Raw genomic sequence first — 12611 nt, forward strand, 5'->3', positions numbered from 1 at the left:
GGATGAAAGCTCTGCTTCTGATTGGTTAAAGCTAACATCATACTTTCGATTTCAAATTCACGAAGTATACACCAAGCTCAGATCGCAAACTATAATAGCTGTTCCCAATATCATCATTAATAAATCGCATCTGAGTATGATTGACGATAAGAAAGCAGCGTAGTTGTTGAAGAAGGAGGACTTGAATCAGCGTTCAAGGCAAGGTCTGACAGTGAGTTCATATTCTATCTTGAAGTTTATCTTTGTTAGAGGTTGTTATACCGTTAAATTTGTGTTGAACCATGTCTTCAGAAAGTGAATTAGTTGATATGGCCAAATTGGCTGAACAAGCCGAAAGGTATGATGATATGGTGCAATTTATGACCCAACTTACAGAGAAGAACCAAATTCTCACTGATGAACAGAGAAATTTACTCTCTGTCGCATTTAAAAATGTTGTTGGAGCTAGACGATCAGCATGGAGAATCATCAGCAGCATGGAGCAACGATGCATAGAAAAAGGGGAAGGAAATCAAGCCGAATTAGCAAAAAAATACAGGGAAGAAATTGAGAAAGAATTAGAGGTAAAATCTCAATACTAACCTATTTCAGATTTATTATCCCTTTTTTTCACTTGTCCTTGTTACTGTCAACTTTAAGATTTATTGAGCCTTACAACAAGAAAGACCAACACTTCTATTGTTTTGTTTCAGAGAAAGATTTCTTGACATGTTCTAGTTCTGTATTTTTCTTGATATACAAAAAGCTATTGTGGATTGACATGACTGTATAATTTTCTCCTCGATTTCAATGGAAACCAAATAGGTTATATTAATCATTTTTGTCTGTAGCAGGACTGACTGGGCTGGAGGCCTTGTTAGCAATAACAGTTATGAACCCAACAGATGTCTTGTGGTGCTCCAGTCTAGCTAGAAATATACTTTAATGGAGAATTAATTATTTTTCTAACATTGAATTAAAGAAAGTAAATGTAACTGAATTATCATCTTGTTTTAGTAAGGGGTCACTCGCATATCGATTTTTCCTGTAACTAACATCATTGTGACGCAAGGGGGTGGGGGGTCAGAGCCTATGACGCTAAGAAATTTCAACAGAATATCGATTTTCAAACCTGTAACATTTTGTATTCCATCCTTCGCTACACCTGCCATCTTAATTCAAACGCATAAAATATAACAGAGATGATATCCAATACCCTTCCGTTACGTTTGTAGGAATATGTTATTATCGATCCCTAATCATAAAAACAGATACCGCAATAAGAAATAGATGGGCCGTATTTTGATATACAAGGGATATACAAGGACCGCGCTGACAAAACAACGAGCCGTTTGTCTGGGGACAAACAATTGTGAAAATCATAAGTCAAAACCACTTGTTTTAAAACCGTGCGAAACGAAGCACAAAAATCAATGTGGCTGGAATATCAATATCTGTAATAGAGAAGAAAAATTACTTTCATCGATTTTTGGTATATTTATGTAAATGACGCTAAGAAAGGGGGGTGGGGGGGGGTTCTTCAGATAGCATCACAATGACGTTAGTTGCAGGAAAAATCGATATGCGAGTGACCCCTAAGAGACTCGTTTATGCTGTTATAAAACTATGTTTCAGCAATTTTGGTTAAAAGTTCTTTATAGAAAATAATGTTTACAAAAACTATAGGAAATAGGGTTTCAGAAGTGAATTGTTGAAATAAGGCCTCCAAAAATATAGAACAAAGTTTTGATTTCCCCTTAGATGGTTTAAAGAAAAATGTCCATAAATATTGAAAAAAATTTTAACAGTAATGCGGCAATCACAAATATCTTCATTTTGTGTCTAAAAAGTGAGTTGGTCGGTCAGTCTTTCGGGTTCTCTTACCTCCATCATCCATTTTTGGAGTGAATTCTTGAAGAAAGCTGCTAGCCAGCAGCCAAAATAATGTCATGGGTGGTTTCAATATATGACCTTTGAGCGCTGTGATCTCCAACAGTGCTGCAAATAACAGCTGGTGACGGGTAATTACCGGTCATTTTTAAGCTAATATGTGTGTTTTTTTCCTGTGAAATTTTGATGGTTTCATTATTAGTGCTTTCTGATCGAGTAATCACCAGCCAACTTTAAATTCCTTATTTGCATCACTACTACAACCCAAAATGGCGCATGAAATTTTTGGACGAAAGAAATGTCATTGACAGAAAAAGTCTGACAACTTTACCAACTCAACGACTCAATTTTCGAGAGTTGGCCAGGCGATGCAAAACAAAGCTATATTTGTGATTGACGCCTAATAAAAACTTATGAATTTTTTTAAATAAGATCCTGTCGTTTCATGATAATGATGATGTAACAAGAATATTGTTTGCTTTAAATTAAAGAAATGACTTAAAAGATTCTCTTACTTTTCTCTTTCAGGCTCGTTGTCAAGAGGTCTTGAAACTTATCGATGATTCATTATTGAAAACTGTCGACCAAGGAGAACGCCCAGATGAAGCTAAAGTATTCTACCTTAAAATGAAAGGAGATTATTACAGATACTTGGTCGAAGTAAAAGACACATCAAACCCAGAACGTGCGAAACTCGCAGAGCAATCAAAAGAAGCATACGGCAATGCCACAGAGGCTGCAGAGGGTCTTACAAACACTCATCCAATCAAATTGGGATTGGCATTAAATTATTCTGTATTCCATTACGAGATTATGAATGACGGTACCAAAGCCTGTGAATTGGCAAAGAAAGCATTTGATGATGCTATTGCTGAATTAGATAGCTTGAAGGAAGATTCTTACAAGGATAGTACCTTAATTATGCAGCTACTTAGAGACAATTTGACCTTGTGGACATCAGAGAATAACAAAGATGATGATCAAGACGAGTCGTGAGTCCGCCTTCATTTACATGTCTGACTATAAACACCAACAATCACCCAGAAGCTCATTCAACTTTTGATGATATTTTACAAACACACCACACCACATCAATTATAATGTGGCTAAGACTTTTGAACTTGTAATTTATCATTTTGCAATGATATCTTCGATCAACTCCATGAAGGATTTACGCTGTTTTCTGATTATGATAGAATGCAATCAAATTTTGTTATATGTATAATTTTGTGCTTTTAGTAGTTTTTATGTGCATCTTTTCACATTGTGCTCAAAAGCACAACTTTTCTCTGTCCCTGGCTGTCCCTAGCTTTTTCTAAAATTAATCCAATAATAGATGTTGTCTGGAATCTAATGACATTATTAGTTTTGTAATTTATTGTTTGATAAATAAGTATACTGAAATTTAGTGAATTTTTAAGTCCCAAGCCATTACTGGTGGTTGCTTGTATTTATATTATGTATACAAAACACAAACGGGTTGGTCGGTCCAAGCTATTGCTTTTAGTACAAACATCTATGCAGATAATGTATATGTTAAAATGTAAAAATACAGTTTCATCCAAGATGTCTCTCCTGTTTAATTTCATCTTGTTTCATTCAGTCGCTTGTGACTTTATACTTGGGTTAATTAATATATCAATTTTGAAAAAATAGAGGCTTAAACGTAAAATTAATGTCAACACTCATTTGTCCCAGTACTTCTCTATTTAAGGGGTTTTAAAAATGAGCATTTGCAGCTTTTCTTGGAATTGCCCCATTTTTATGTGAGATTGATTCATTAGTTTTCTTCTGATTTTTGCATAAAAATAAAGGGCGATGTTTTTCAAAAAGTGACTGAAAATTTTTTTTTGATCTTAAAAATCTGTTTCTCTTTTTGGGTAAATTCCCTTCATCAGTTTTAGGGAAAATGAGCATTTCTCTCGATTGACTTGGTACGTTTTCTGATGTTTTGCAAACTGATTTTAAATGGTATGGAATCTGAGAGAGTCCGATTTTCGAAAATTTTTTTTGGCAAATTTGGGCCAAAAGGTGCCTAAGAATGAGGTTTTCTGAACTTGTGTGAAATTCCTTTTCAAGTTAGTGTTTTATTATATAGACTCTGGATAAACATCGAATGAAACGGTGGAGAACGATTGTGTTTCAGAATATAATCGGTGTATTATCCGCGAAGGACAACTGTCATGGCGGCTCGAAGTACTCTGATTTTGAAAAATGACTAATTACTGTTTTTGCATCTTTCTCGCATTTTAAAACGTCATAACGACGTATAATTAGTAATTAACTAGACGATGTGTTTGACTCTCGGAGGAGAACTAAAAGCCTCATTTGGGAATTAGGCAAGTGTATTTTGATGAGAAATGCAATTAAAATGCTATGAAGAATCATGTTAATAGTGGAAGGAGGTGAACAATAATGTCATTGCTGCGGACAAGGCTTGTACATGAGAAATTGGCAAAAATCAGCGAGTTGTTTTTCCTGTGTTTATTATAAAATAATTCCTTGGTAGTACTTCAGGTGTACAAACAAAAATCGCGAAATTTGCTACATACTTTTTTTTCGCAAATTTGAAGAAAAATATTTTTCGCGAGTAAAAACTTCCGCGAATCGTTGGATAAAAATGAGAATTTTCGAATCGAATAAAAATTGCCATGAAAGTGAAAAATATTCCTTATATATATATTCGCTAAAGACGGTTGCTCTTTGAATTTAAAGAGGTATCAAAGAATAATATGCCTAAAATTTGATATTTATTACAATTTTCGAGGTTTTATAGATTTCAAATTTTTTTGAGAATTTTTCACCCATAAAAACGCCTAAAGTATTTCCTGATTTTTTACACAGTGATGCGAAATTGTAAGACTTCAAAAATTTTTAAAAGAAAAAGCTTTAGCCAAATGTTCGATATTGTGAACGTTGCTTTATTAAATTTTAACTTTAAAGAGTTATCTTTACATGAAAGAAAGGATTGTTTTTTGTTTGAGCCCGATCAAACTTAGCTTGGCTCCTTACCTCTAAAACATCGCATTAATTACCCTTAGGGGAACTTATTTTGGCGGGAACTAATTTTGGCGAATTTTAAATTCGCCAAAATTAGTTCCCGTCAAAATTAAATATTTTGTTCACTCGCCAAAATAAGTTCCCGCCAAAAATTAATTTTTTTGTTTCCTTGCCTAAATAACCCATTAGACCAGCGGCCGAGGCAGTGGATTGTGTCACTTCGTAGGGCACCCCTTAGATCAGGGCAAATTTTTGATATTATGCTCCTAATTAGCCTCCGTCTCGGAAGAGGACTGGGCCCGAATTTGCGGACGTTTTCACAGTTTCACTTTCGTTTTCGGCTATACGACAGCGTTTTCAAGCAGAAAGCAGAAGAAATCTGTGAAATTATGGCAGGGAATGCTAACCTATTTTTCCAGTGTTTCTCAAGATTGGAGCAAGATAATTGTTCTAGAAAGTTCATAAAGGCCTAATAGTTTCAGATTAGTATGATTTCATCAGAAAAAACATTTACACCAAAGCTCCTTATTGATATGTGAAGGCTACCAAAAATAGCAATGCCCTCCATCAGAACAACTTTAACATAAGGGACAAGGACATTCAAGAAGTCTACTTTGTTGAAAATTTGCATAAAATACTTAGAGAAAATGGTACTATGGAAGCTCATTCTATACTCCTAAATGATAGTTGAAAGATCAGCAGTTGAGAGGGTTGATTAAAATAGAACTCAAAGCACACAATAAAGTATACATATCTATTTGTCCCGAAAGAACTGGCATGTTGTTTGCTTTGTTTTGGTGTTTAAAAATATGTACTCATCAGTCCTAAAAAAATACAAATTCGAATATAATGAGGGCAATGAGTCTGGTTAAATGTTACTATATTTACAAGAAAGGATTACTGAAAAAATACTACTGTATGTACTACTGATGAACTAAACTCAAAAACTAAAACTTTACCATAAATTTACATTACAACAATCACAATTTAAAAATCTATCTTTAATAGCAACAAAGAAAAAAACATGGCTCAAAGTTTTAAAAACAGAGCTAGTCAGAGCTTCAATTCAGTAGGTATAGAGCTTTCAAAATTTGATAAAGGTTCTCTTTTTTTTTGGTAATCAATTCCAACAAACAACAATCAATATAACAGTTTTTTGAAAACCATCCCACAGTGTAAACATTATCAACCAACTAAACCCACACCGCCAAAATTGTAAAAATAAGTCAATATAATTTCTATCAACAATTTCTCGTAAAATGTTTTTTTACCAACATTCTGATACCAATCATGGCTGGAGGTATCATGTGTAGAGTGACTGTATGGCATTTCATTGCTTTTAACGATCACGATACCAAACATCAACCAAACAAAACTGACGCCAAGCCAAATCTGTCGATTAAAAATTTCCATGAAAATTATAATTGAAACTTATCTCGTAAAATGCTTTTTTCAACATTCTGGAGGTGTTCAAAGTTAGAGGTATCATATGTAGAGCCAAGCAATACATGAAAAGTTATTTGCTATCCCATTTGCCATGAGATATATGAGTCAGCAAATCAAACAAAAACCAACAAATCATGTCTCTTCACTTTCATGTCACATCGTGTTTATATGGGGTATCAGAAAGCCAATCCACAAGAAGAGCCATCTTCCTTTATTATGGAGTGTTCCAAAACTATTGGTAGGTTGTTTGGAAGTAAAGAAACCCACACAGTTTGTTTTATTTTGAAGATTTAACTTGAAAACAAACTGCATCTTTCCAGCAGAAACTCGTGTTTCAACCTGCTACATAGCATTGCTCAGTCGGGTTTGCTACTAACATGTAATAGTTTTATTATAGCCGAACTTGAGAATCCGTAGGCAGAACTTGTAACATGTATTATGTGTATAATTATGTCAGTCGACTTGAATCATGATACATTACTCACATTTCACTGGATGCATTTTCGCTGTGAAATTATCCGCAAAATTTTCTGACCGCGTTCTGAGACGGAGGCTAATAGGGTGTAGAATTGACAAAAAAAAATTGCCCTTCGAATCTCCTGCAGTTTTCGAGTGAATCGATTTTTAGTTAATTTTAGTTTAAATATTGAAAATTATCGATATTTTTTGCTGAGTCAGCAGTTTTTCAGCATATTTATCCACCTTAAAAATGAATTATCTCGAGATCTATACATTGAAAGTTGACAAACCATACCATTTTTGGATACTACTGATTCAGGGCTATCCAGCTGTGGGACTGATTTTTTCTGAAAATGCTCATAGGAAAATGCTGACGTCATCGGAAAACGCCAAAAACGTCGATTTTTCGCCTTAAAAATGCCATTTCTCGGCACCAGGTTGTCGAAACTTAACAAATAACCCCATTTTCTTTATCTACTTTTCACGCTGAATCCGTTGGTATTCTCAGATATTTGATTTTCAGAGTTCAAAAAAAACCGTTAGTAAAGGGGGGACCCTTGATAAGTTCTATCGATTAACTAAAAATCCACCCTCGCGAGCCAGGGCCGATAAACGATTCTGCGACTTAAAGAGGCCAGTACCGTATAATTGGAGGAATCGTTTAAATTTAGTTTAAATATTGAAAATTATCGATATTTTTTGCTGAGTCAGCAGTTTTTCAGCATATTTATCCACCTTAAAAATGAATTATCTCGAGATCTATACATTGAAAGTTGACAAACCATACCATTTTTGGATACTACTGATTCAGGGCTATCCAGCTGTGGGACTGATTTTTTCTGAAAATGCTCATAGGAAAATGCTGACGTCATCGGAAAACGCCAAAAACGTCGATTTTTCGCCTTAAAAATGCCATTTCTCGGCACCAGGTTGTCGAAACTTAACAAATAACCCCATTTTCTTTATCTACTTTTCACGCTGAATCCGTTGGTATTCTCAGATATTTGATTTTCAGAGTTCAAAAAAAACCGTTAGTAAAGGGGGGACCCTTGATAAGTTCTATCGATTAACTAAAAATCCACCCTCGCGAGCCAGGGCCGATAAACGATTCTGCGACTTAAAGAGGCCAGTACCGTATAATTGGAGGAATCGTTTAGGGCCCTGGTACTTTAGAAGAGAAAATATCAAGAATCTTGATATTTTTTGACCTTTGGACTCTGGCAGCTTGAGTGTGGGCAATATGTTGCGAAGACAAGTACAGCCGAGCTGCGAGCACACTTACTAAAATAATTTATATCAAAATGCTGTAAATAGTTCTTCTCCGTATGACCATTTGGCATGGGAAAAGAAAATAATGTTGATTTGGACATTTGGAAGGGAAATGCAAGTAGAAAATGACTGTGTTTGTTGTTTGGAATAGAGAATGGCTTTCCTCTGTCTTTTAATGGTTTTTTACTGGCTCAAAATAAATTAGTAGCCTTGCAATAAGTCTCAACTTCCAATTACTGTTTTTTAAATTTGGCTCTCTGATATGGATATTTTTTTGTGGTGAAGTTTTAGGGTTGGTGCAGAAAACTGCTGTGAACTGGTCTTAAACAGTTAAAGCTATAAATTAACTGGCTTTAAACACACTCAGCAAATCTAAAGACATTTCAACCTTGAAATTATTGCTTTCTTTCTCACTTTTAGATTATGTGAAAAATAAATAAAACATTTTCAACAGCTCTAATGCTCTGACTGCTGATGCTGCTCATCCAAAAAGTAGTCGATAGAATTTTTATATCCAGCCTCAAGAACGTAAATTCCAATCGTGCACCCATATCATGTCACCACAGCTGGGAACGATGAACGACAGTGACAGTGACAGTCAGTAGGATGAATTCAATCAGATTTTTGTACAACAACATAATGTTTTTGTGTGTAAAAACATATGAAAAGTATCATGTCCTCAACATCATTGCATCTTGCTTTTGTGACTAATTGGCTGATTGGAATAAACATGATGAGCTATAAAAACTCTGACAGTCTGAGAGATTGCACTATTTGTTAGCCCTGGTTTTCCAGGATGCTAAATAACTAACTAAATGCATTGCTCAGTCATCAGTGTCAGTTAAAGTTAATTTTAAACATTTGGCCACTGTTATGATGTTTAACTGGTTTAAATAATAAGAAAGAAAAGATTGATGGACACTTTATGGACTGTGTAACAATTAAGAGTGAAAATGCTTGATCTTTGTTACTTTCACTTCACTGAAAAACAATTATTTAACGAAAAGGGACAATTGGAGATAAAATGGTGAAATCAGCAAGAGGCAAAAATTGCGAAAAAATAAGAATTTGGGGAATACAATTACTTTGGAGAGAACTTATTTTGGCAAGGAGCTAAATAAAATAGAATTTTTTATAAATGTGGTTTTGAAGAGAAATCCAATTTTTAATTTTGGCAAAAACTAATTTGGGCAAATAGCACAGTATATAAAGTGGTTCTTTTATGCTAAAAAATTAGTGTTTCAAATAGAACTTTGTTGTTACTTAGGGGCCGTCCATATAGTACGTATATACCCACTAAAATGTCAAAAATTGAGTATATATATACCCCTCCCCCTATAGGCAAGCAGATGCAAATAGCTATACCCCCTGGTGAGTACGTACTTTTTTCATTCACACCCCCCCCCTGGCTGAAAAAAAAATCAAATTCAAAAGGCTTGGGTTTTCCCCTTTTCCTATGAGAGAGAAACAGCTGATATTTTGTAAGGAACAAGCGAATAATAATTCTCTTTTTATTCTCTTTCAACCAATTTTACAAGCAAAAAAAGGGCTGTGAATTTTTTTTTCCGCGTACTTACTTTTTCTTTCCAAACCCCTCCCCTTCCCCTTCCCCTCTGTACGCAAGCATATGCTTTTGAGAAGACACCCCCTCTCCCCCTTAGTGCGTACGTACTATGTGGACGGCCCCTTAGGAAAATCACTGGAAATTTTAATTCTGGCAAGAACTTATTAGGGGCCCTTATTATGGTGAGGCAGGGTGAGGAAGCAATTCTTTCAATTTTGGCGATAACTAATTTTGGTGAATTTTGTTCTGTTACTATATCATCATTCATTAAGAATTTATTTATTTATTTAGAGAACACATTGAATTATGTAAAATACCCATTTGAAATTTTATGAAATTTTAATGCTAGCTATGAATCATTGTATAGAGTTTGGAATTAAATTCTAATTAATAAGAGTTTTCTGACTAGTAAAATGAATTTGATATTCTTGTGTGAATCTTTATACGTGCCATTTTTAAGATTTTTCTTGTGAATCTTTAAACGATTTTCAACTCAGGGTTTTGATAATAAAAACATGGCGTAATAAGTTTTTTAGAGATTTGGCAGATGATCAAAAGAAATCTGCAGGAATACATTTTACATGAAACTTTAATAAACTTGGAACATTTCGTTTTATTCAATTAACAAAAAAAGTTAGAAATATTTACTGGTCCTATGAAAAATGTTCATGGGAAATGAAAATAATATTAGATTTTGTTGAATTTCAATATTAAAAAGAGGTCGATTGTAATCAAGGACTACCTTAAAGGAATAAATTATGACGGAAATAAATTTTGGCGGATTTACCAGGAATTCCGCCATACGTCAAATTAAATTCCCGCCAAATTTAATTTATCTCGTGTATTCTCCAAATTTGTGCTATTTCAGGCCTTAAAACAGGTTTTTGCTTATTTGGTAACAATTTTTGGCCAAAAATTTCCTTCAACCGCCAAATTAAATTCTCGCCTAATTTCTTTTTTCTAGCAATCCGCCAAATTAAATTCCTCTGAAAAAACTTTTTCAACCACCCGCCAAATTAAATTCCTGCCAAAATTTCTTCCTTCAAGGTATTATTATCAATTTTGTCAAGTCTCGAGAACAGTGAAGGTAAAGTACAATAATTCCAAATTTTATTTTTGCCTTTAATGGTTCCTAATTTTTGATTGAAAAAAGTTCCAAAAATTAATCTTGTTTTATCAGTCCTTTCAGCTTCAAAGTATCAGATGCTTTAAAATGAAACAGCTTTGCTCCAAAGAAAATATGATTTTTACAAAAAAAAAGCAGATATGTATTCAATTTTTTGTAGTAAATTTCTCAATCATTTTGTATCAAAATAACAGAACTTGAACTGAAAAGACATATATAATCTTAAAGTTCTATTCTGGAATTTTGACCAAAATGTAGTTGATTGCTATCTTTTGAAACAATGTCCAGAAATATTCATCTATAAAATAATAAAATTTGACACTTAATACAGCTTATGAAAAAAAATCTGTCAATGTTACTTTAGACTGTATTCCTATTTGATTTTATCCTCAAAATAGGTTAAAAACTGAAGACTCTATGGAAAACTTTCCAAAATTTTCTTATGTAGCAAATCAGAACATGATGACGACAGCGAAACATAATCTTTAGGTCAGAATAAATTCAACTGAAATCCAAAAAAGTCTAACATGTCATAATTGATAATCTAGATGACAGATTTGTTATATGTTTGCATAAATTTTATCCCGATAAAAAACTACTTCCAGCTTCAACATTTTTTGTCAAATTTAGTCCAATATACACACTGTACCATACTAGTTTGTATACCTTTTGACATTTACGGTCAATATAAATAAATTTTCAGTCTGGTAATAGGATATGTTTAAAGAATTGTTTCATGGTAAACATTAAAGAAACAGATTTATTTCTTTATCAATACTTGAAGTTTCTTGCTATTACACATTCATCAGTTGATTAGAATTGTTCACATAATTGCCAAGCTTTTAATTGTATAAACCATAACCAGAACATTTTTGCAGTGAGTTTGTATTGTACGTAGTCTCAAGTTTTTCTGAAAAAGCTTCTTCACCGATCAGTTCATTTTGACTACCAGTCAAGCAATCACTGGAGATGTATGCTTTTTTCTTTTTCATACTCCTGATTCCCATGGTCATGGACAAGATAGATGTCAAAATGTATAAACATCAGTTAGTCATTCATCACGAGTTATCAGATTATAAAAGAAACATGCAAGATTGCTGTTGGAAATCAGTTCAAGCAAAACAATTATATGTGGACAGCAGAGGGTCTTTTCGAGTGAATCTTTAAACTATTTTCCATTTGTCTTTCTGTAAAAAATCGTTTTACAAGCAGTTCCAGTTCGCTCAGTGCAGGGATAGACTGCTTATCAAGGTCTCGTAGTATCTTTCTCTGCCAATCAAGTTTCATTTAAATGACATTTTGCAATTTTGTCAATTGATTGGTTTGCCAAGAGTTCTTCATACTTCAACTTCTTCATGTTGAGAATCTGTCTTTTAACTTTTAAATTTACTATTTACATCAGCCATTCATTACATATTTAGCTTGTTTTGATTTTTTCAAATTCTCGGAATTTGTAAAATGGCGGGATTATGCTAATCGACATACGTTTCGCGTACATGCCTAAAAGTACTTTCGTTTTTAAAGTGCAATAATCCTTCCTTCGGTCCTTCCTTTTATGAAAATAAAACTAGAACAGTGCTCACATCACTGGATAACGACCGCCTTAAATTTGATGAAGAATTCATCGGTTTAGACAATGATCCACTTCGACAATCTCGTTTGCGTGATTTAACTTGAAAATATGGATATTTTTTATAAGCATATCTAGGCTCAGATATGGGGAAAATTGAGCATATGGCAAACATTACTTGAGCCTACGAAAAATGTTTTTTTTAGATTTAAGCATCCCCTCAAGCATTTTTCAGCCTTACTAAGCTTTGAACCTAGGCATCTCTATGCCTGTTTTCGGACTTTTGTATGCTTTTAAAAAAAGAACAT

At 33.8% G+C, this 12611-nt stretch overlaps 1 protein-coding gene across 1 annotated transcript; it reads left to right on the forward strand.

The window, feature by feature from the left end:
* The first annotated feature begins 136 nt into the window (after positions 1-136).
* Positions 137-3436, forward strand: LOC136816275 (14-3-3 protein gamma-B-like). The gene is made up of 2 exons (XM_067072605.1): positions 137-563; positions 2398-3436. Exons 1-2 carry the CDS (start codon positions 282-284, stop codon positions 2863-2865), a joined length of 750 nt encoding a protein of 249 aa, XP_066928706.1. The 5' UTR covers positions 137-281; the 3' UTR covers positions 2866-3436.
* The last annotated feature ends 9175 nt before the right edge of the window (positions 3437-12611 follow it).

This window comes from Clytia hemisphaerica, unplaced genomic scaffold (assembly GCF_902728285.1).
Source record: "Clytia hemisphaerica strain Z4C2 unplaced genomic scaffold, Clytia hemisphaerica genome assembly, whole genome shotgun sequence".
Lineage (NCBI taxonomy): Eukaryota > Metazoa > Cnidaria > Hydrozoa > Leptothecata > Clytiidae > Clytia > Clytia hemisphaerica.